Source organism: Ambystoma mexicanum, chromosome 13 (assembly GCF_040938575.1).
Source record: "Ambystoma mexicanum isolate Mex_15411 chromosome 13, UKY_AmexF1_1, whole genome shotgun sequence".
Lineage (NCBI taxonomy): Eukaryota > Metazoa > Chordata > Amphibia > Caudata > Ambystomatidae > Ambystoma > Ambystoma mexicanum.
In genome coordinates this window covers 742,020,511-742,046,183 of record NC_090938.1, presented here as the reverse complement: position 1 = coordinate 742,046,183, position 25,673 = coordinate 742,020,511, and the positions used below count along the sequence as shown (strand labels likewise).

Genomic DNA, 25,673 nt, shown 5'->3' with positions numbered 1-25,673 from the left:
AATACTGAGGGAATTGTCCCGCCCAGACTGTGAAGCCACCTCTGAGATCATTCTGACAGAGGATCTGCTCTCACGTTGCTGTAAGAGGGGCTTGGAGTGGGCAAGCATCTTATACTCGTGTGGGTTTAAGATGCTAAATGCATCTGTGCCGTCCGACTGCCCGCCACAATATACTCGCACGGGACAAAAATCGAGTAGTATACTGGATTACGTCTTTGTTGTGAATTCCTGCTCATTGATACTTGACATGAGTGTGATCTTCAGAATGGAGAGCGATCACTTTCCGCTTCGAGTGAGTCTGAACTGACATGAAGCACCTCAGACTATGTCAGCCGACGGGGAGTTTAGAGTCAATGCCGCCTTGAAACGTGTCTCATGGAACGCACAAAATCTTTCTTCGATCCAGGCCCCTATGCGGTCGGCTCTGCTTGGATACATAGAGGATTGCGAGGTAACTTCCCTCGAATGCTCTAAAACCTGCGCCATTAATGCTGTTATGGATTTTGCTGTCCTGATCCAGTGGTTATTACTAATTTCCTCATTGAAAGGAACTCTAAGGCTCGTGTGTCCACTGCTGGGTCCCACAAACACTCGTTTGATAAGCAAACCACCATGAGGAGAAAGGAACTCTGTTCTCCTTAGAGAACTAGCTCGTAAGGAAAGACTGCTACAGAACATGCCTCACGGGTCAAAGAGGCCAATATTGTAAATGGTTGAGGTGCCGTAGATATGAACTGGAATGCCTTCGCTGGCGTTCATTGGTGGATTGTGCTATATCTAATGACACTCGCCAGTTTTGGAAGATCGTTGATGGCGATTCCCACGTGAGATGTAATTTAGTCGGTGTTTCGGAAACAGCTTGGATTGATTTCATTGGCAACACCTTGGGGAGAGTTGCCACGGTGGATATAGTTGGGAGTGGTGCGACAGTGGAAACCCTCACAAACTTATCTGAGAATAAGTGGGCTTACTCCAAGGGTCCGGCTGATGTTCTTAGACTAATCGGGAGAAGTAAAACCTCCAGAGCACCCGGTCTGGATGGTATTTGTAGTACTCTGATCAAAGCCGATGCTACCCATTGGGCTAATGCCCTTCACTGGTTATTTTGCTGAATCACAGAAGTGCCATTGATTCCGCGATCCTGGCGGGACAGTGCCATTGTGCCTATTTGGAAGAAGGGCAATAGGATTTATCCGAGCAATTACTGGCTGTTGGCCATGCTAGACGCCCCATTAAAAAACTTCACTTGTCTCTTATTGGAGGAATTGTGGAATTGGGCAGACAGCTTGAACCTAATACCGTTCAACCAGACTGGCTTTCAAAAGGGCCCCGAGTACATCCACCAATTGCCTCGCGCTGTTAACGGTGATCGAACAACCCTGGAGTATTCGTTGGAGAACAGTGTATGTGGCATTAATAGACTACAGTGCTGCCTTCGACTCTGTTGATAGGCATAGGCTTTGGAATAAGCTGGCGAGTTGGAATATTCCAGCAGGTCTCCACTCTATGATAGTCGCACTTCACGATGGGACTAGAGTCAGAGTACGCCTGGACAAAGCAGGTAGGACATCACCGTGGATTTCAACCTACCAGGGTTTAAAACAAGGATGCATACTAGCACCCCTGCTCTACAATCTCTACAAGGCCGACATGGGATCGGCGCTGCATAACCCTACCTCTATCCCGCCTAAATTGGGGAACCTTTCCCTACAATGGATGGGTTATGCAGATGATATTGTCCTGCTCGACCTCACTCCTGTAGGGCTGCAGGCTGCTTGTCTAAACTTAAGGAATATTCTGACCTTTACTCCTTGTCTATTAAAGCTAAAATCATGATTTATTCACCGCAGCATGTGCAAAAGCCCAGCGTTTTGAATGGTACCTTGAAGAAAAAAAACTAGAGGTAGTCGACGAATATAAATATCTTGGAGTTGTGCTCGACAGGAGGAACCAGGGCATTCCATCTTGAGATACTTGAGTGGAAATGCGCCCAGGCCCTAGGGGGATTGTTCAAGATGGCCAGGGGTGGAGGGGGATATTCCCTCGGGATACTGGCATGATTGTATGTGGCCAGGATCCTACCTATACTCCTGTATGGCTCAGAGGTTTGGGCTTTTGGGAACATTGCGTCGCTAAGCAGATTGGAGAGTAAGCTTTTAAAGAAACTCTTTCGCCTTCCTGCGCGTGCTCCTGTAGAGCCGATTTACCTTGAACTCGAACTGGCCCCATGGGATGCGAGATTTCAGCTGTCTTGTGCCAACATCCACTGGAAACTGACTAATGCAACTAGTGGCTCCCTAAACTGGCACATATCTGAGGCTGCCAGGACTAAGGTCCATCTTATGCCAAATAGTAATCTGGCGAATATCTTGGCTATGGTGGATCACTGGCACCCCCTGACAATTGGTTCAGGTGAGAGTACCAGTTATGTACAACACAAACTGCACATGAAAAACATCATCTTCCAAAATTCATGAACAACTGAAAACTAAACTTTCTGGGAAAAGGTCTTGTGTTTTTATTCCTTGGTTATATCACACAACGAGCTCGACTCCCTAATTATATTCACAATGTTGTGGGCAATCCCTTGGTGTGGGACTATTTTAAGATTAAAACAAATGTGGCCAAGTCCTTGGAAATAACCAGTGCTTGGGCCAATATATATCACGGCCCATATATCGCGGACACTCCGTTACTGCAGGCTTTGTGGGGAACTCAAAATTGAAACAGCGAAACATCTCCTAATGAACTGTGACGCTGTAGGGCCCTTGAGGGCCGCCGCATGTACCGCTGCCGGAATATCTGAACGGGATGACGTATTGTGGATGACGTATTGTGGATGTTGTTTTTAAATGGTAATAATGAAGCTTGCATTATCTATTTTACTATCTTGTGGAGGAAAATAATGTTGATTTTAGACGGGTAGTAGATAATGAAGGGTGGGACTGAATGGGTGGGTGGAAGTAAATCACTAATTACAGTTCGAGCTGATGGTTAGGAAAAGTGGGGGGGGTTAATGTTTTTGTATTGTGTGCTGAAAAAACGGTTGTTTGTATAGTTATGTAGCACGTTAATAAAATTTTTAAAATAGAATAAAACAAAGGCAGGCAAAGAGAGAAACACAGCACTAAAGAAAAAGGCAGGCCTGGAGAAACACAGCGATAATGATAGACAGGCATGCATGGAGAAACACAGCGATAATGATAGACAGGCATGCACGGAGAAACACAGCGATAATGAAAGACGAGCAGAGAGAAACACAGCAATAATGAAAGACAGGCATGGAGAAACACAGCAAGAAAGAATGATTAGCAGGAAGAGAAACACAGCAAGAAAGAAAGACAGGCAGAGAGAAACAGCATGAAAGAGAGAGGCAGACATGTTAATGTTAAAGGACATTTGTACCGCGCACTATCACCACCGTAGTGGTCCTTTGGCGCTCTGGCGGCTCTGAAAGAGGAGGGGAGGATGAGTTAGTGGGAGGAAGCAGGAAAAGTGCAAGAGAGCAGTGATGTGCTGTTGGCGGCCTCAGCCCGGTGGGTCCGTTGGCTGGGCCTGGGGTGTTTGCGGCCGGTAGTCGTCGTGTACTGTTGTGCAAGGCTATGTGCGTTTTTGTTTTGTTGTTGCCATGTAGAGTAGTTTGTGCGGTTTGTTGTGCTGTAGGTTTTGGTTGTGTTTGGTTTGGAGTTTGAGAGGTGTATGCAGAAAGGGAAATTGTTAGTAGGGTTGGTTAGTTTGCGTCTCTATCCTGAATTGGAGCGCTCGGCTTGCGTAGTCTCCCCTGTTGCGGCTCTGTCCTGATCTGGGTCTGACTGGCATGCAGGTTCCATACTCCTCTAGCCCCCGCCTCTAATATGCTCTCTGATAGCTCCCCTTATCCTCCATTTAGACTCTAGTGGGCCTGCCAATGACAACCTCTCAGGTAGTGGGGGAGATTGCCAGTGTCTTGGTAATCCCACACCAATGTGGTACCTGGCGGTAATTAATTAAGGGGTGGGCGAAGGTGTTGGTGGGATTGTCTGTGTTAGTTGACTCAGTCTCCGTGCGTGCTGCCTGTGTTCCTGTCTATCCGATGTCACCCGTCCAGCTACCGTGGGCTTTGCTCTCCCCGGTCAGGGGTGTACGTGTCTTTTCGGTTTAGTTATCCTTTTTACCAGTTTCGTTTTCCAGGTTTAGTCTGTGGTGTTGTAGAGCCAGGTTTTTAGTGATTTCCTGAATTTTAGGTGATCTTCAGTGTTTCTTATTTCCTTTGGGATGCTGTTGTTTTTGCGGCTAAGTGGTAGAAGGAGGTGCCTTCAAGTTTTTTCTTGAGGTATGGTTTGAGTTCCAGGCGGATTTCGTTGCTCGATCGGAGGGGTCTCGTTGGTTTGTAGACTTATTTTCTTTTGTAGGAATTCTGCTCCTTGTCCGCTGACTGCCCTGTGCGTTATGCACATTGTTTTGAAGGTGATGCAATGTTTAATTGGGAGCCAGTGTAAGGTTTTTAGGGCTGGAGTGATGCAATCTCTTCTGGATAGTTTGAGGAGTAGTCTTGCTGCTGCATTTCGGATCCGTTGTAGTTTCTTCAGGAGGTATTCAGGTATTCCGAGGTAGAGGCTGTTTGCATAGTCTACTTTAGACATGATATAGGGCGGCGATAGTGAGTGTTTTGTGCGCGAAGGAGAGGAAAGGTAGAATTCTTCTTGCCGTTCGGAGGAGGAAAAAGCATTTTTTCACTGTTGCGTTTATTTGTGGCTCCAGGGTTAGGTTGTTGTCCATTAGGACTCCCAGATTTTTTACTACCTTCGATGGTGTTGGTGCGTTTCCCATTTCCGTAGGCCACGGGATGGTGGTTTCGTTCTCTTGGTCTTTGGATACGATCATGATTTCTGTCTTTCCTGGGTTGATTTTCAGGTTGTTGGCATCCATCCAGTCGAAGACTTCTTTCAGACAGTCGGTAAGGGTTGAATGGTCGGCATCGGTGTCTTTGATTTTGTAGATGATCTGAGTGTCATCTGCGTAGTTGTAACATGTAATGTTGTATTTTTTGAAAATTCTGATGACCGGAGTCTGGTAGATGTTGAAATATAGTGGAGATAGTGAGGATCCTTGTGGTACTCCACAATCGTTAACTCGTGGAGTGGATTTGAAAGGTTTGATCCAAACGGTTTCTGTCCTGTCTGCTAGGAATGATTTGGTCCAGCGTAGTGCTGTGTCTGTTATGCCTATGTTTTCTAGTCTTTTGTTCAGGGTGTCGTGGTTAACTGTGTCGAAGGCTGCGGAGAGGTCGAGCAGAATAAGGGCTGAAGTAGTGTTTGAGTCTGCGTTAGTTTTGAGGTCGTCCCAGATGGATAGTAGTGCTGTTTCCGTTCCTCTCGCTGGTCTGAAACCGATTTGAGCTTGGTCCAGCAGGTGGTGTTTTTCTACGTGTTCTTGGGTTAGATTATATACGTAGGTTTCTAGAAGTTTCGCTGGGTAGGGGATGTTAGAGATCGGCCTGTAGTTGGAAAGGTCATCTGCGTCACCACTTGTGTTTTTTAAGAGTGGCTTGATGTATGCTGATTTGAAGATCTTCGGTACAGTCCCTGTTGATAGTGATAGATTTAGAAGGTTTCTGTAGTGTTCTGCTGGCGATCCTTGCTCGAGGATTGATTTGTAGATGTCTGGGGGACATGGGTCCATGGGTGATCCCGCTTTCTTGCTTCGTTTAACCAGCATTGCGAATGCCTCTGCTGATATTTCAGGAAAGCTTCAGAGTTTGTGTTGCGGTTCCGAGTTGAGTTTGTTGGGTTGTATGTTGTGGTTGGTTGGTCGCTTTTGTATGGTTTGCCGGATGTTGTTGATTTTTTTTTTTTAAGTGATCTGCCAGGTCGTTGCATAGTTTTTCTGAGGGGGTTGGGGTGTTATCACAGCCTGGTGGGTTTCTCATTTCTAACATTTCTTTTTGTGTTTTGGTGGCATTGTTGATTCTGTCATCATAATGTCTTTTCTTTGCCTTTTGAATTTCATTCTTGTATGCACGGATTTGTTTCTGGTACAGTGGAGACATGTGACATGGAGAAACACAGCGATAATGAAAGACAGGCAGAGAGAAAAACAGCTATAATGAAAGACAGGCAGAGAGACACACAGCAATAATGAAAGACAGGCAGAGAGAAACACAGCAGGAAAGAAAGGGAGAGATGCAAAGAGGGAAACACACCAAGAAAGAAAGGGAGAACTGCAAAGAGGGGAACACACCAATAAAGAAAGGGAGAGGCAGTGAGAAACAGAGCAAAACAGAAAGACAGACAGGGAGCAAACAGAGGAAATATAGCAAAAAATAAATGTAGGCAAAGAGATACAGAACAAGCAAGAAAGAAAGACAGAAATAAAGCAAGAAAGAAAGATAGGCAGGCCAAGGGAAACACAGCAATGACCAAAGACAGGAAGCGGGAAGAGGCACAGATAGCAAAAAAGAAAGGCAGAGAGAAAGAACAGGAAAGAAAGGTAGACAAAGAAATACAGCAAGAAAAGAGGGAAAAGCGGAGCGAAACACAGCAAGAATGAAAGACAGGCAGAGAGAAACACAGCAAGCAAGAAAGACAGCCAGACAGAGAAACACAGCAAAAAGAAAGATAAGCAGGCAGAGAAAAAGATAGCATGAAATAAAGAGAGCAACAGGCAAGGAGGAGCTATAGAGACAAGAATGATTATATTATAATTATAATAATAGGGTGAGAGAAAGAAACACTGGCAGAGAGACAGGCATATTGAAATGTAAATGGTTGAGACAGGAGGAGATAGAGAGAAAGAAAACATAGCAAGAGAGAAAAGCAGAGACAAAGGAGAGGGAGAGAAAACTGGGCAGGGAAGAGAGAAAGATAAGCAGAACAGGGAGAGAAACAGCAGGAGACAGAGTACAAAGACACAGATGAGTAGGGAGAGTGAGAGGGCAATGTGAAGAGAAAGAGTGAGTGGAAGAGAGAGAGAAAGCAGCAGGCAACGAAGATAGAGAGGAAGAAGGAGGCAGAGTGGAGAGAGAAGCAGATAGGAAAGAGAGAGAGAGAGATGGGAGGCACATGAGCAAGAGGCAGAGAGGAGAGAGAGGCAGGTATGAGAGAGGTAGTAACAGGGGGACCAAGATCAAAAGACAGGAGAGGAGAGATGGAGAGACAGAGGAGAGGGACAGGGAAGAGGCAGAGGAGAGACAGACACAGGGAGAAAGAAGCAGACATAATGGAAAGAGAGGCAAGTAGGATAAACAAAGTAATAGGAGGAACAAGAGGAAGAGGCACAGGGGATACAGGGAGCAACAAGCAGCGATGAGAGACAGAGAGAAACACGTAGAGATGAGAGACAGAGAGACCGGGAGAAACAAGCAGAGATGAGAGACCGGGAGAAACAATCAGAGATGAGAGCCAGAGAGACCGTGAGAAACAAGCAGAGATGAGACGGGGAGAAACACGTAGAGATGAAAGACAGAGACCGGGAGAAACAAGCAGAGAGGAGAGACAGGGAGAAACAAGCAGAGAGGAGAGACAGGGAGAAACAAGCAGAGATTAGAGACAGGGAGCAAAACGCAGAGATGAGAGACAGAGAGACCAGGAGAAACAAGCAGAGATGAGAGACACAGAGAAACAAGTAGAGATGAGAGACAGACAGGGAGAAACAAGCAGAGATGAGAGACAGGGAGAAACAAGCAGAGATGAGAGACAGGGAGCAAAAAGCAGAGATGAGAGACCGGGAGAAGCAAGCGGTGATGAGAGACAGGGAGAAACAAGTAGAGATGAGAGACAGAGAAACTGGGAGAAACAAGCAGAGATGAGAGACAGAGATACCGGGAGAAACAAGCAGAGATGAGAGACAGGGAGAAACAAGTAGAGGTGAGAGACAGAGAGACTGGGAGAAACGAGCAGAGATGAGAGACAGAGAGACCGGGAGAAGCAAGCAGAGATGAGAGACAGAGAGACCGGGAGAAGCAAGCAGAGATGAGAGACAGGAGAAACAAGCAGAGAGGAGAGACAGAGGGACAGTGAGAAACAAGCAGAGATGAGAGACCAACAGAAACAAGTAGAGATGAGAGACAGAGAGACCAGGAGAAACAAGCATAGATGAGAAACAGATAAATGAGAGCGAGTGATGGGAGAATATGGACATCACGAAAAAGCAGCAAGGGAAAAGTTGGAAAGAGGGATGATAAAGAGAATGAAAGAGAGAGAGAGAGAGTAAGGAAGAAAGACAGTGGGTCATTTTGCAAAACCCTGGATGGGAAAAAGTGTAAAGACAGGCATTACACATGAAATCCTGTCTTTTTTCCAATGTTTGGGATTTTCTTTTTGTTTTCAGGAGACTGGGGCACTGAACAGAATAACACTGTCCATCATATATCCTTGCTCCATCCCAAAAAAGCACATGGTTTAACACCAGCAGCACACAATTCCATGCTGGCATTAAACCAATGGATTCCTACGGACTCCGCCTACTATTTACACCTGGTAAATGCCGGTAAATTCCACAGGAGCTCATTGTCAAGGACTCCTGCAATCGTTTAATGTGGGAGGCGACTACGCTCAGTCCTTAAGATTGGATAACTGTGTGATCATCGACAACAATGAGTCAAAGGAGGACTCCATCACTAATGAACCTGCTAACAAATAAATAAAGAATGGTAAAAAGAGCAAAAAGAAGGCGCACAAGAAAATGGCTCATACTAAATAGGCTGATTTTAGTGGCAATGCAGCCTGAGCAACACGCCTGGCTTGATTAATTCCAGCTCCAGAGTTACTTCCCTTGTGATCAATGACCAGGGCTCATATGACACTCTACCATTAGAAGGAAATAAGGCCAAAGTTTCCGCTTAACATCCTACTAAAAAACAAAACTACATCAAAAGACTTCCAGCTGCTGAGTCCAATACTCTTTCTACTAGAGGTGCCTCCAGAAATAAAGACAGCATTAGCAGGAACTCCTGTTCACCCTAAAAGCACTGGTTCATTTATACAGACTACAGAGACTATTAATTGCCAAACATTACCGGAAGATTCCCACATTCTGGAAGTTTTGGGAAACCCTTTTCAAGAGGACAATCATGGGATAACATCTAACGCCATTGCTTCAGACACGCACCCTAACGGCTCCACCTACTATCCGTCCATGAAGGGAAATGGTCTTGCTAAATCAGTAAATGGGAAGAGGGACCTCTACCAACCTCATTCTAATTCGGACGCTGACTGCTTGGCCCTCAAAGTAAGGAGCCGTTTTTATGTTAGTCGGGACTATTATCCAAATCGAACAACCATCTTCCATTTAGTCCATGACATCATTCCTCTGCGGTGTCTACAAACGGAGGACATCGTGATTGTTGACCTCATAGAAGACGTACTATGCTAGCGCAATAGTTTATTTTCACAATCCCGCTGGACTAGATTGTGTCACGTCACATGATGCTAATTTGGGAAAATTAGGTTATGACTGTTCTATTGTTAAAGCTCCATCTAGAAAGTTTGGGCTGCATCTAGTTAGGGGGGTACTGTAATCTAGTAGACCTGTTCCTTTGCTTTCAACTAGACCCTCTACATCCAACCTATGAGAGTCAACCTTAATCGATCAAAACTATCTCCCAGCTCACAAGGCAACGCTATTACTGTCGCCATTGATGCTCTTTGGTTAAGCCATGTTGGTGTTCATTCTCCCTTAGAAGATAAAGAAGGGTTGGCTGCTACCAGCTGACAGTGGTTACCTTCAATTCTACAACCACAAAATCCATGTGAATCCTAGCCACACTTTTACCATTTTGTCCTGGAACACCCGAGGCTTCTCCCACTTCACTGAACCTGATGGTTTATTAGAGAACATCCCCAATTTCTGTGTAGTGGCATTACAGGAAACCTGGCTCCAGGATAACGTGGAAATTGGCAGCTGCCATTCCATTCAAACTATGGCCACAAGGGGATTCAGGGGCAACCAAAAGGAGCATTGATCATTAGTGTTGATAATTCTTACCAAATCACCAAGATCAGCACTTCAGGCGACTAAGTGTTTGCTGCTATTATTAATTGGGCCCCGAAGTGTGGCCATAAAACTTATCTATTAATCATCAACTTTTATGATTTACTCCTGAGGCTTTATCATGCTAGACGGTCTTTGCCCAGGCGTTTCACCGGAGTAATATACCAGAGTGACTGACAATAGTGCATCGACTATCGAGTATGTCTTTGCAAACATCAACATGTACCCAAATATGAAGGTCTTAACAAGAACAGAAAGTGACCACTTTCCCCTCCTCTCCTATATAAATTACAGTGAGCCGGTTCATGATAGTGACCCTATTAGCAACATTACTATAAACCAAGGGTGAGTTGGAATCCAGGTAATATCGATAAGGCTGTTTGCTTGATCAGCGATCCCGAATTAGATTCACAAGACACTTGCAGTGCAGAGGCCTTAATCAACCCCAGCATCACTTTCCTGCCAGTTGCACTGCAGATGTGGGCCTGATTCAGAGGTGCGTGTTAAAATGGAAAAGTGATGTGTCTCTAGGCCTGATTCAGAGGTGCATGTTAAAATGGAAAAGTGATGTGTCTCTAGGCCTGATTCAGAGGTGCATGTTAAAATGGAAAAGTGATGTGTCTCTAGGCCTGATTCAGAGGTGCATGTTAAAATGGAAAAGTGATGTGTCTCTAGGCCTGATTCAGAGGTGCATGTTAAAATGGAAAAGTGCTGTGTCCGAGAGTGGCGGCAATATATCAAGTCTGCCACTCCTGCAAAGCCGGGATTTACAGCCTAGCCTTGCCAACCACAGGACTGTATTCAGAAGTTTAGAGCACACTTTCTGCACCAGCCTGAAGAGGCGTTAATTAACAGCACACTGGAGGTGTTGTTAGTTATGAAAAGAGGCGGCATTCCTTACAAAGTGTTAGCTTTTCCATAAAACATTCTGACTGTCTGAAATAAGTTTTCTTTTCAAGCTGCCAGTGCCACATTTTCTGCGTTACAGAAAGTGCTGCCGAGACTCTTCAAGCTCGCCGACACTTTCTGTATTGTAGAAATATGTATTTTCTTTTTGCATTTTGACCAGAGGTGCTCTGCGCACAGTAACCCGGCAGCGCTCCATCTGCACATATTTTACATGTTTTTTCTTGGATGCTGCACAACATCTCTCCTCCACTCTTCCCATCACCCTCAGAATGGGAGGATTTGGAGGAGGGAATGACGTGTTACTATGTGGCATTTAGCACAGGCTCAGAATCTGTCCCAAGTGCCGCTGCAGAGGACTCATGCCGTCTCACCTACTGGTGACTCTCTGTGACTCATGTTCCTTTCCTATGACAGAGTATCACTGCAGGGGGCTCAAGCTGCCTCACCTCACGATGACCCCTGAGATCCAGGAGGCCCCATGGAGGGTTAGGGTTTGGAATTTGTAAATCACAAGTACTCACGTTCACAGGATTTCATGTATCGCCAATCTGAAAGCAAGAAAAACATTTAGGGTTCGTGAAATCAGACAAACCAGCGAGGCATTGAAGTATGTTAAATATATTTATTGCCATTAATTAAACGTACCCATTTCTGCAGGAAATGTTTCTGTAGGAAAAGAAAAACAAGTGATGTATTAGATCCCAAACTTTTTTACTGTAAAACCTAACCCAGCAGTCCCTGCCCTTCCCCCAATGCCTCTGCTCCAGCTCCCACCACTGCACCCCACTCCCTGCCCTTCCCCTAATGCCTCCCCTCCAGCTCCCACCACTGCACCCCACTCCCTGCCCTTCCCCTAATGCCTCCCCTCTAGCTCCCACCACTGCACCCCCACTCCCGGCCCTTCCCCTAATGCCTCCCCCCAGCTCCCACCACTGCACCCCCACTCCCTGCCCTTCCCCCAATGCCTCCCCTCCAGCTCTCACCCACCCACTCCCTGCCCTTCCCTGATGCCTTCCCTCCAGCTCCCACCACTGCACCCCCACTCCCTGCCCTTCCCTAATTCCTCCCCTCCAGCTCCAACCACTGCACCCCCACCACCATGGGTGTCAATTGTCATGTTTTGACATTTCCTCCCCGGCACCCCATAGGGGAGGTCACACACCCACAGATTTCACGTTCTCAGAGCTTAACATTCTCAGCACACAGTAAAGGACCAGGGAAAAGGGCATTAAGATCAGAGATAATGTAGCCTCTTTATTGGATCAGGCATATCATGCCACTATATCTGATAAAAGGACCTCCTATTATGAACCCAATACTGGCTCAGTGTCCTTGCAAGCAATACTTCGGGGGGTTTTAAATGTGACCCCCGAGGTATTGCATTACCCCCTACCTGTGCATCTCTCAAATCTGAATGATTGCAATTGACTGCATCGGGAGAGTAACTTCATGCATTGGAACAAACATACCCTATTACCCCAACACCACAAGACCTAAAGGCGTTAATGCTAAGTTTCAGGCTCTAGCCGACCGTGAAGCTAAATTATGATCTGAGCCGGTCCAAGTCCAGAAGTCTGGGGAAGTCGATATGCCTGAGACAATGTTGGCCAGACTGTTGTGTCACGAGTACGGTCAGACCTGTATTCAAACTATTCAGAGGCCAAGGGGTCCCTGATGCACCGCTCTCAGGATATAAATAATGTCTTTATTGGCCTTTTGGAGTTCTCTAATCAGGAAACATGGTCTACTGAGGTGGTAAAGATAAGATATTCAGAATCAGCCTTATGGATAGATTCTCAGAGGCCACCGTATTCTGGTGAACATGACGACACTAATGTCTAGCCAAACTCTATCAAGGTAATGTGACTGGGCAGTAAGGCTTAGACTTGGGAGAGTGTGGGTGGTGATGGGTTTAATTAAGCACGCACAGAGCACTCTAATAACTCAAGTTAGGCAGAATGTATACAAATGCACTACTATTTATTAGGCCTTGAACCAACTCTTATCAATGAAAATCACAGGTAAGCAAATGCACTACTATTTATTAGGCCTTGAACCAACTCTTATCAATGAAAATCACAAGTAAGCAAAACTACTAACTGTACACTATCAACATATGTACATCCGTCATTACGACCTCCAACACATGGTATAGGGCGACAACAGCCCTTGCAGCCACGACTGCAGAACCGCTCAGTTTCCACTGCAGGAAGGGGAGGGTCCAAGCCACACATATTCTACCGGATCGGTCTTTTCAACACAATACTTCTGACCAAAATAAAAACTCTTTATTTTCACAACACATTTTTCTTAATGGAAAAAGGCCTTTGGCATGTCTACTTTTAATATCAACAACCTTTTGGTTTATTTTTTCTGCATTATAATTTATTTTAAAGTTCTCTGAAGTAAAATGGTAAAAGACTGGTTAGCCTTTTATTGTCCCCTTCTAACTTCTCCCCCTCCCCTTCTTTAATGATGATTTGTGTCAGTCCTTCCATTTATCCTTTTTTAGGAGTTATTTTAACTATTTATAATTTAATTTTCCAATTCATCTTTTTTCACACCACTATATATTTTGCTAGATTTGATGAGTTTTATGTACAAGTAAACGAGTGCATTATCAGTGAAATGTATATGCATTTAGTTTTTCATGCAGTCATGGATGACCGGTTCATTTCTTATAATCGACCACACAAAAAAACATGGTTTTTGCTTCTTGGGAACCCCACCAATCAAATACTCATCCAATCAAACACTCATCCAATCAAACACTCATCCAATCAAACACTCATCCAATCATGAGTAGCTGGCATGGACCTCGAAGAGTTAATGCCAAAGCTATCCCCAAGTGAGAAAAATGCCCAGACGGCTTGGTAGCTACTAGCAGGACTGCACAAAATCAAATCTTTCTGGCCAGCCTCGGGTTTCAGGCCTCCAGTATTCCCCAGTTCTAGGCCACCTGGAAGTGGAAACCTACTCCGCTCTGACCTTTCCCCTCAACCCTCACACCACACGAATCATCGGCATCAAACAGTTTTGACTGCATTTCCCCCAACCTTTCTAACAGCCCAAATAATCTTTAAAATCGCCTTTATTACATACAAGGCTGTGGTAACCCAGCCACACCTGTACCCAGCCAAGGAACTGGTCACATTAGGAAGCCAGAGCAATTCCAGATGCCACACCCTGGCAAGACTGGAAATAAATAAATGCCCAAAAGCAAAAAAACAGGAAATCTCCCATTATGCGCCAGCACTGTGGCACACGATCCTAAACCACAACCACACAGCACGGTTATGCCTGCAATTTACGAAAAAACCGAAGACTTTGCCATATAAGGCATTTCTCTAAACACTCGGTCCACCAGGTAATAGCATTCAGGGTATGCGGCTCTCGACACCAAATAGCCAGCCTCACCTGGACTCATACATTGTGACGTTCTCCATTGGTTGCTATCTACCTGTGCGCTATTCAAGTACCACTCTCATAAGCTTATGAGAGTGGTAGATCCACTCTCATAAGCTCATTGAGCCAGCACTCTTCTGTAAACGTGCCTGGCCAGGAACCCTACCCACCTGCTCAGCCTACTACACAAGATACAAGGGTAGCCCCAATTTATTCAGGGTTTTGACTCAGTCCGACTACTACCTGCTGAATCTCAGACCTTTACTACCCTTACTCAGTGCTCCTCCCATACTTAAAATGCTCATTCTAATGTATCTACTGCCCTTGTTAAAAACATGTCCATCGAATAAATCCATTACTCCCCTAGCACATCTCGCCTATACCATCCCTAATGGTAGCACTACTCAACTCACTACCCCCCCAAAAATTCCAAACTATTCTATACAATTAGCCAAACCAAATATGGAGCCCTTACCTCCACTTACACTAAACTCTTACCCATGCAACACGCATGATAGAAATAATAGACTCCGCTCAAGGCTTGCAAAAATAATTTGAACCTTTAACCAGAACCCTTACCTGCCCCAATAAAAGGTGAATCCCCACCTAGAAGCCTCTAATCCCACACAAGTAGATCTTAGAAAGACACATTCTGCATATAACTCCTTCAACCATACTACACCGAAGACTCAAAAGCCTAAAGCCCTACCAGCCTTAACACTTACCAACCACTGCCTTAAAGGTGCACTGCTAAATGCTAGGTCTCTGGTAGCTCATGCCTCCGAGACAGCGGACATCATCCAATCTGAAAACCTTGACATTTTGGCAATTACTGAATCTTGGCTACATGCGGCGGCAGGCCCAGCTCTCTCCTTAGCTATACCTAATGGTTACACTATCCTTAGAGCCGATAGAAATGACTCACGAGGAGGAGGCATTGCCCTCATTACCAAAGCGGATCTACCTATCAGATTAATAACTCTGACCGAATCAAATCATGTGAACTCCTTACAGCCAAACTTACTATTAATAAAACCCAAACTCTCACGATTCACCTGGTGTACAGACCCCCAGCCCATATTAGTACCTTTGAGGAAGACATTTCTAACATTGTGTCTAATAACCTTAAAAATGCCTCTCAGGTACTAATACTAGGAGATATGAATCTAGGCCTCAATGACCCCAAGGCAGCCAGTGTGACAAATACCTTAACTGAACTAGGATTCACTCAAAGAGTGCTTGACCCCACCCATATCAAAGGCCGTACTCTAGATTGGGTGGCAGACCACAATGGCAAGACTACAATATCCTCCATATCTCCCAAGATCTGGACTGACCACTACATGATCTCCTTCTCCCTAGGTACGGAAAGACCTATTGCTATGCCTGCTCTTCCCCCTCCCACTCTAACTAGGAGTAAAAAGAATATTACAGTTGACAACCTGCTCCCTCTGATTCTCCCTACACTCAATGCTCTCCCAGATCATATGGATCCGGATGTCCTAGTTAAAGAATTTAATCAAATTATGTCCACCTCCCTAGACTCCATAGCACCTTTAAAAACAAAACAAAGTAACCCTAAGGCACACTTGAATTCTTGGTACACTCCACACCTGAAAACTCTGCGGAAAAATAAAAGGCAATGCGAGGTAACCTGGAGACTACTTCCATCTGAGGAAAATAAAACTAACCTCCATACTATATCGGCTCTCTATAAAAAGGAAATACTCTACTAGTTTACAATTCTAGAATAGCCCAGGCTAAGTCAAGCACGAAGGAACTCTTTGCTATACTTTAAAGAGCTTGAAACCCCAATCCCCACACGGGATAATTGTAGAAAAGATAAACCTTGGTGCTCGGATATACAGCACTCACTAGTCAATAAAGTGATGACTTTACAAACGAAAATTGCCAAGAAAAAAAGAGTCATTAATCAGGACATATCCCCCCACGGCTGATACCACACCTAACAACCTTGACCACCCCCCTCGTTTCAAATTCTCCAAAGTTACTACACTTGATACAGAAAATATTATCTTATCACTCAAACCCTCCAATTGTAAGGGAGATCATTGCCCGGCACAACTCATAAAGGATGCCGCTAGAGACTTGGCCCCGTTAATCACTAAACTGATCAACGCTTCATTCGTTACTGGTAAAATTCCAGCTAACCTCAAGGAATCGTGGGTGCTCCCACTTCTAAAAAAACAGACATTGGACCCAAATATCCCTACTAACTACCGACCCATCACCACTGTGCCATTCCTGCTGAAAATATTAGATAAAATGGCTTACTCACAAATTCAAAAACATTTGGAATCTAATACCTTATTAGTCTCACGGCAGTCTGGATTCCGGCCACAGCATGGAACCGAAACAGCATTACTAGACTTAAAGGCACAGATTGACGAAATCAGAGATAAGGGGACTCCCGTCCTCCTTCTCCTATTGGATCTTTCCGCAGTATTTGACTTAGTCGACCATGGAGTCCTTTGCAGTCACCTTGACACTGCCGCCCATTTTTCAGCGGAAGCTATAGTCTGGATACAATCCTTTCTTAGTAACCGGACTATGAGAGTCTTCTCAACAACTGCAGCCGCTGACCCAATCCCCATCACTTGTGGAGTGCCTCAGGGATCATGCGTCTCACCTACTCTCTACAATATCTTCACCAAGCCCCTTTTTGATGATCTGGATCATCTGGGTGTCACCTACACTAACTATGCAGATGACACCCAGATCCTCTTACCTCTTTCTGGTGATTACGACAAGGATTTGGCTTTGGTGAACAGGATATATCTCGTCATCCAGGCATGGATGGCTACCCACGGTCTATGCCTCAATGACGACAAGACTGAGATCATCATCCTGGGCACTACTGCATCCCTCAATAAATTAAGTTCCAACTACTCCACCTTCAATATTGATAACAATATTATCTCTGTGGCCAGGGAGGTAAAGACTTTAGGATTTTACCTAGACTCGACCTTATCTCTCAACAAGCAAGTTAACGCGGTGGCCTCGTCCACAGCCTACACGTGCAAATTGATTAGAGCCAGCAAACCTTTTCTATCTAATAGCAGTTGCATCACCTTGGCCCAAGCTCTTATTTTATAAAAATTGGATTATTGCAATGCGTTATTCATAGGTGCTAATAAACAAATCATTAAAAAAATCCAGACCCTGCAAAATAATGCTCTTAGAGCCGCATTAGGTATTGCCAAGCGAGAACACATCTCCACGACCCGAAGAGCATATAACTGGCTCTCCACACATGACAAAATTAAGCTGAAAATTGCGACCCTAATCCACAAATGTTTAAACAATGCTGCACCTAGCTACCTGTTGGAAAGATTCAACAAGATGGCTTCAACTAGGACCACTAGACTATCCAATACCAACTACCTGGCAGTTCCTAGATTTAAGTTATCTAGAATCGGGGGCTGTAGCTACCCAGTCAAGGCTGCTAAATTGTGGAACTCACTACCACCGACACTAAGAGTCGACCAGTCCTTCCACAATTTCCGCAAGAATACTATTAAATGGCTTAAAGACTCAGACCTATAGCTGCTACTTGCCACTGTATTACACCTTGACTGCCAATACTGACTGTAAATACTTGTAAATACCTGCCTTCAAACTGTACAGTTTTTCTCCTCATGTTACTAAGGCTACTATGATTTATTTGTATGTTTTCTGTACATTGCATCTCCCTATGTCACTCTCACTTGCGTACCACATTCATCTTTTGTGTTTAACTGGTTATTTCTGTATGTTTTCTGTGTAACTAAGCTTTGAATTATCTTATGCTCTGCGCCCTTCTACCTGTGGGTCTGGTGCGCAATACAAAAAAAACAAATAAAACAATACAATACAATATACAAGAATACCGACATATTTGTTTTTCATTGAGCTGTGCATATTTACATGCAGTATTTCAATTAAATAAGTGCGTTGAGATGGTTGGAAAGCCTTCCCGATCAGCATCACCTCTTGGGTGGGCCTGGACTCATATCTACCTTTTAATTCCGTGAGCTTCTCCTGCAGGTGGGCATGTCGCGTGGTGCTCTGCAGCGTTGTCTCCATTCCAGGGGCATCTTCCTGGGGCTTCAGAGCCTTCACTTCACTGCACCTGAGAATTATAGAAAGATGCTGTATATAACCCTCGGCCTCCAGTGACAAGTAAGAGTAAGGGGGTCTAAACAGTGAGATAAGGGGGAGGAAAAAGACGCCATTCCTAAAGATGGGAAAGGAAGGCTCTGACTCAACAGGCGCGGAAGGGAGGGGAGGCACATCCCCTATAAAACAGAGGGGTAGACATCACCACACGTGTGATAAATGAGAAACAAGAGACCAGCAGGGGAGTGAGGAAGGGCAAAGGAGCCACTACTGGGAGGCACATTCTGAATGAGAAACCCCCGGAGAGCAGAGCCCTGGATAGTTAGCCCGGCTAACTATCGCCCAATCTCCATCACTCCCTTCCTGGGCAAGCTCCTGGAGAAACTGGCCATCTCCCAGCTTAACCTCCATGCTGAAGCTGTTGGTAGTCTTCATGACCACCAATCCGGCTTCAGAGCGGCCAGAAGCACGGAAACTGCTCTCCTGAACATCCGTGATGACCTGCTCTTGAACCTCGACTCCAACACTCCGTGTGTTCTCATTCTGCTTGATCTCTCTTCTGCCTTTGACACTGTCAACCATGCCATCCTGCTCAACCGTCTCCGGGTAACCTGGGTATCACTGGTCAGGCTCTGGCGTGGCTGACCTCTTTCCTTTCCAATCGACCCTCCCAGGTCCAACTTGGGTCCTTCCTCTCTGACATCTTTTTCTCCACCTGTGGTGTTCCCCAGGGATCTAATCTCTCTCCCTGGCTTTTCAACCAGTATCTGGCACTTCTTGCCGCCCTCTGCCCCAACTTTCAGTGCTATGCGGACGATACCCAGCTCATTTTCAGGCTACCCTCGACCTCCTCCTCTCCGGCCCTCATCTCTGACTGTCTGTCTGCTATCCAGGAATGGTGTGCCTTCAACGACCTCCGCCTTAATGCTAGTAAGACTGAGATTCTACTCATCGGCACACCCACTCCCTCCTTCCCTGCAGCTCTCTGGCCAGCCTCTCTTGGGCCTCTTCCTGCTCCTACCTGCAAGGCAAAAAACCTCAGGGTCATCTTTGACTCCACACTCTCCTTCTCTCCTCATATATCTGACGTCTCTAAGAATTCACACTACCAGCTGCACCTCCTTAGAGGTATTCTTCCTTTCCTCTCCTTCCCCCAGAAGCTCACTGTCTCCCGAGCCCTGGTTCTCTCGAAGCTGGACTACTGTAACAGTCTCTATCTTAATCTGCCTGCCTCCACTCTCCGCCCTCTGCAACTGATCCAGAACAGAACTGCGAGACTTGTCCTTGGCCTCAAGCCCAGGGACCGTATCTCTCCAGGACTGAAATCTCTACACTGGCTCCCAGTGGCTGCGAGGATTAAGTTCAAAACCCTCTGCATTGTCCACAAGGCCTTCTGGGGCCTGGGGCCTAAATACCTGCAACTCTCTCTTCCTAAATATCTTCCTTCCCGAGCCCTTCGCTCATCCGTCTCCAACTCCCTCAGGGTCAGCCGCTTCTCGAAGCAACGAGCTGGGGGTAGATCTCTCTCCGCGGCAGGAGCCTCCCTCTGGAACAGCCTCCCTGCCTCCCTGAAACTTGAGGAGAACCATCTCCGGTTCCGGAAGCACCTCAAAACCTTCCTCTCTGCTTCTGCTTTCTCTCTCCCTCTCCCCTGCTAATTCTTCACTAAATTCTGCACTGAATCTGAAACTTGGCCACTCTCACCGACCTCGGTCCTGGGCCCAGCCACTCTCCACTTGCACTGCCTCCCTGGCAACCCCTGCACTGCGGGACTGTTCTCTGTATCCCTACAGCCCCCCCTTCCCAGCATTTGTCTGCACTTACCTTGCACTTGCCACCAGCTGGCCCTATTTATTTATTTATCTATTTATTTCTATTCTACTTACCTTGTACTGCACTTTTCCCTTCCCCCTACCCCTGCACTTGCGCGGTCTGAATGACACCTGGCCTAGTAGGATCGGTGTCTGTCCTCCCCCTGTTCCCCCCTCCCTGCCTCGTCGCGCCTTGAAACACTTGTGTATAGGCGCGTTACAAATGCCATATCATATTAGTTGTGAGATGTTGTGTCCATTCTCCTTAAAATGTCTAAATGATGATGATTTGACATTGCTGGTCCTAATATTGGACTTGTGCTCTGTCCAACGTTCTTTGGCTTTCCTAATAGTTTTGCCTACATAATATTTCCCACAGGGACATCTTAAGGCGTAGATAACATTGTTGCTGTCACATGTGGCATAATCTGATAAAGGTATTTTTTTGCCGTTGTTTGGATGGCGAATGTACTCTCCTTTGATATTTGAGCAATGTTGACAATGTAAACATGGGTAGGTTCCTGGTTTTTGTTTTCTCAGAGATGTTTGAATTGAGGATTTTTTCTTTTCTGCTTTAACCAAGATATCCCTCAGGTTCTTTCCTCTTTTGTAAGCCAACATTGGTGGTTCCGGGAATAGTCTGTTGAGATTAGGGTCTGCTTTGATTAAGTCCCAATTCTTGGTGATGATCCTTCTGATCTGATAACTCTGACTAGAGAATTTCAGTGTATGGATGGGTCTAGTTGTACATTTTTTAGGTTTATCTTCTAATAGGTCTGATCTAGATAGAGTATCCATGCGTCTGACTGTTTTATCAATGGTTGCATCAGGAAAGCCTCTTTTGATAAATCTCTGCTTCATATCATCGTATTCACCCTGGAGTTTTGTGGTGTCCGACGGACGAGAACGTTAGCAGTCTCCTGGACTTTTTCCAGTAAGTCTGCCCATCTTGACTTTAGCTCCCCATTTACTTTCTTTAAAAGACGAACAGGACCTTTTACATAGTTACATCCCCCCTTCTTTTACACTTATAGGGGATACAGACTTTCTTCATGGATGCTACACCCTCCAAATAATTCACCTACCTCCTACTTATAGTGAACACACGGTAGGCCTGTTTTTTATTCGTCTTGGAATTGATAGGTTTTTACACCTGGGTATAATTCACTAAATTGATGTTCCTCTTTAACTATGCAATTTTTGACACTAATGGGATAATCATCCACATATATAAGAACATTTTGAATCTGTTATATTCAGGCAGATGTTGAGAATGCTGGTTCTAGCTTCTAACAATATTGAGCTATTGCTTGTACATCATCCACCATGTTGTTTACCTGAGCATTTTTTGTCTTTGACACATTAAGTCTGATTACCATGTATTCTGACAATATTGTTTTTTTTATATATTTCTTTAGAAAACTTCTTTGATTATTGCATGAACTATTACAGCCCCTGATGAAGAGAACATTATCTCGAAACGCGTTGGGCATATGCTTATGAAAAATAAATCTTCGTTGGAAAACTAATCTACTTTCGAATTGTACCTAAAGCATTTTTTAATTACTGTTTGCCTGAAAACCTATGTTTCTGAATACTATGTACGTACATAGATTGTAATTCTTTGACAAAATTTACATTGATTTCCCGATTTGGGAATATAATTACCTTGAGCTTGTTTAAGCCATCATTAGAGTGCAGGGGACGGGATTTCCCTAAGTGGGTACTTTTTCTTGGCCTTTAGTATTTTGGATAGATACCAGTGTGGATTCCTTGATTAAGCAAGCACAAGGCCCAAATAATCCCCGTTTATATGCTATTTTTATCGACTTCAAAGCAGCTTTTGATACAGTCAGGAGGGATTTGCTCTGGCGCAAATTAGATTTATTAGGCTGCCCATCTGGGATACTCTATTATCTAGTTACTACATAGTAACAACACAGTGTGTCTGAGACTGCATAGTGGTGGAGCTATGACCAGGCCCGTTATTCAAATGTGTGTGGTTAAGCCCAGCGTTGTGTCACGGCTCCTCTATTCTATAATCTCTATGTCTCAGACCTTCCCCTGTTTTTGTCCCAGACAAGAGGCTGTCGCCCTAAAATATATGACACGCATTGTACCGTCCTGGATATTCGCTGGCTGGAATAAGACAACTGTATCTACAGTGTCTTGTTCGGCTGTCATTTACGGCCTGGAGAGTCTGGTAGATATTGATTTAAAGTGGCTCCAGCTGATTGAGGGTAGATTTTGGAGGAAATTACTGAGTTTGCCTAAGTGTGTCCTCATGGCTATACTGAGGCTCCAGCTGGTATTGATTCACTCAAATCTTTGGTCCTGAAGAAGAGATCTATCATGTACATAAAAATTATGAATGGACCATCTAATCCTCTCCTACAAAGTCTAGGTAATTTAGAGCAGAGATTGAAAATGAAATCCAGCTTTAGAAAGAGTATGAACTCTTTATTTAAAGATATAGGTTGGATCCCCAAATGGGGAGAAGAATATTTCAATCTGCGGCGCTGCTTCGAAAGACGCCTAGACTTGTGGGACTGGAATGAAAATGTGGTACATTTGAGCTTGTTAAAAAGCTATACCTTTGTGCCTGATATGTTATACACCTTCAAGAAGAAGCAACCCTATTTAGTCTTATTTCCTGCAATTCAATTGAGGAGATTCATTCTTCTATTACGTATTAATAGGATTCCGGTGTACAGTGTTTTGGGCCCTTCACTTGCTCTGCCAGAAGATGAGTGTTTATGTCGTGTGTGCCTTGATAAGGCACACACTGAGTCAGCTACACATGTTTTGACAGAATGTGTAAGATTGGGACCAGTACACATGAAACAGTTGAATAAATTCGTATAACAACTTGACACCATTAAGGATTTGTCATTCTGGAAGAAATACTTAAATACCTATATTAGGGGTTTGCGTATTGCCTTGTATAGTACATGGAAGGTGGTGGAAACACATTTAATTACGGTACATGAAGAAGGAAATGAAAATGCACTTTAACGTATCTGCGCCCCGGGTAAATGGGGCACATAAGGTGACGAGGATATGGTGACCCTGATTATTTCAATATTTCAATATCTCAATATATGCTGCTAAATTGCTGAGTTCCTTATCAGTTTTTCATTTATTATGATATTACATGGACGCGGTAGCGTCCATGTAGTTATGGTTAAGTTGGTGTTTCCATAGGAAGAACACTTTTTGGGTGGCTTATAACTTTGCTCCCTCTGGACGAATCCTCACCAAACTTTGCAAAAAAAGTATATGGCTAAGTCTGCATTCTTTGAAAAGTTTGGAGAGGTTTGGTCCGGGGGGGCAAAGCTATAGGGGGGGGGTCCCAAAACTTTTGTTTTTTCCTATAGACATAATGGGAAAAAACTTTGCGCACGGCTACAGCCCGAACCGCTGGACGGATTTACACCAAATTTGCGGCAGTAGCGGCGGCTTGGTCCCGAAAGCGTGCTTTTGTAAATTTGGTGTAAATCCGTCCAGTAGTTTTTAAAAAAATGACCAAAATGTAAGGCAAAAAAATTAGTGATATCTGTGTTCGCTTCGCAGACGGACTTCCCTGTTCGCTCCGCGGACAGCACCCCGATTGGCCCATGGGCTTGCGTCATGTCCACGGACATGCAACGTGTTCGCTGATTGGACGGCATGGGGCATGGAGCGCGTCAGATTTTGTGTGGCGCCCGCCATCTTGTATTCGCCGTCGACCGCGTACAGCGCGGTGAATCTTGGATTAAAAATTGTATTTAGTGGAGTGTGTTGGTGTGTAAGAGTGTTTGGGGAGGGTGGGGGAGTATGAGATAGGTTCAATGTTTTGTTTTATTATGTGCTATACGCTTTTGTTGTGTTCGATTTGTCCGCGGAGAACACGGCTGTTCTGACATTTTGTAAATAAACTAAATGGTGGGGTGTTCAGAGGACGGAGTATGTGTCCTTTTTGTTCGCAAGGAAGGTAAAATTGAGCTAAAAACACTCGCGGTGTACTTAAATGTTCGTAAATACACAAACTGGGGGTGTCCTGAGGACGCTGTCCGTATTGTAATCTGTCAAGTTGAATGTGTTCTAAGAACACTCGCGGTGTCCCGAAATGGTTGCAATTACACAAAATGGGGGTGTTCTGAGAACGTTGTTTGTATTGTTCGTTGTCAGGTTGAAAGTGTTCTAAGAACCCTCCTTTTGTCCGCTGATAGTACAATTTCCTATGGGCCTCACCCGACTTTTTGTCCACTAAAGAAACGATAAATCAGGCTAGTGTGCGCCGACATTATGTGATAATCCTATGACTGGCGCTATTGACCTGGCTGACTTGCTTTTGCGACACTAAATCATATCTCCCGCCCCTAAGCCTGACATTATCAAAGCATTCATATTCCCCGCCTCTCTCCGTGACGTTACAGGGTGCGTCATCAAACGCGCCCAGTCGTCTCCAGTCCTACGCGTCTTTACACAGAACCCGGAAGACAACACACATTATGTCACAACACAGCGCGCCACAATTCGGAATATGAAACTGTGATTTAAAAGCAAACAGCAAGATTGTAAATTTTGTAAAGTACATTTATTTGACATCAAATGTTTAGAGAATAATCAGCAATTTGCATTTGTCTTTGTTGTCGATCCGCAAAAGTTCATGTTCAGCCACGCGATGTTCCTTTGCGGTACAGAGGGTGTTAGATCAGCTTACAACACAGTGCGCCACAATTCGGAATATGAAACTGTGGTTTAAAAGTAAACAGCAGGATTGTACATTTGGTAAAGTACATTTATTTCACATGAAATGTTTAGTGAATATTCAGCGATTTGCAATTGTCTCTGCTGTCGATCAGCAAAAGTTTATTTTGAGCCACGCGCTGTTCCTTTGCGGTAGATAGGCTGTTGGTTTATGATAAAAGCAGTAAATGGTCGCACTGATAATCGGAAGGCTGCTCCAACGACGAGGCATTAGACCACCATAATGGTTGGTATGTTGCTTCTAGCCGCTAGTACTGCGTAAGGGCATATTGGTCCTTGGCGATTGTCCCATAAAATGGTGAGGGTCATGAAGTTGCTTACATGGAGCTGCACCTGGCAGTTGAAAAATCCATCCGCTGGAGTCTGAACATCGTGACATTGGCAAAATGGGGCAACATACCTGTTTTAAAAAACATAAATTAGTCTCACCAGCCGATCTTTATTAAAAATATTCATTTTATTTATTAGGGCCTGAAACTATTTGCTAGCGAAGATAGTGCAACAGAGTATGTTAATAATAAAATAATAATATTTTTGCATTTATATAGCGCTAAGAACCGTCAGGTATCTCAGCGCTGCTTATTATTACCCACGGTGTGTGGTGCTCATTTATCGACCACGGAAGGATGAAAGGCTGAGTTTGGCCCTGCCGGGATTCGAACCTGCGTTAGCAAGCTGTGCACGGATGTCAAAGCGAGCTCTCTACTC

The 25,673-nt window shown here is 44.8% G+C and overlaps 1 protein-coding gene across 4 annotated transcripts in view; it reads right to left on the bottom strand.

The window, feature by feature from the left end:
* LOC138521878 (E3 ubiquitin-protein ligase TRIM39-like) overlaps positions 1 to 25,673 on the bottom strand; it is a 164,476-nt gene that overhangs the window by 66,041 nt on the left and 72,762 nt on the right. For 3 of the 4 annotated variants that reach the window (XM_069635038.1, XM_069635037.1, XM_069635039.1), the window contains 3 exons: positions 18,303 to 18,415; positions 11,524 to 11,544; positions 11,400 to 11,426 (listed from right to left, as the gene is read on the bottom strand). In XM_069635038.1, coding sequence (XP_069491139.1) covers positions 11,400 to 11,426; positions 11,524 to 11,544; positions 18,303 to 18,415 — 161 coding nt within the window. Of the gene's footprint in view, positions 1 to 11,399; positions 11,427 to 11,523; positions 11,545 to 18,302; positions 18,416 to 24,777; positions 25,366 to 25,673 lie in introns of those variants that run through there. The other variant, XM_069635040.1, reaches the window with a different exon arrangement.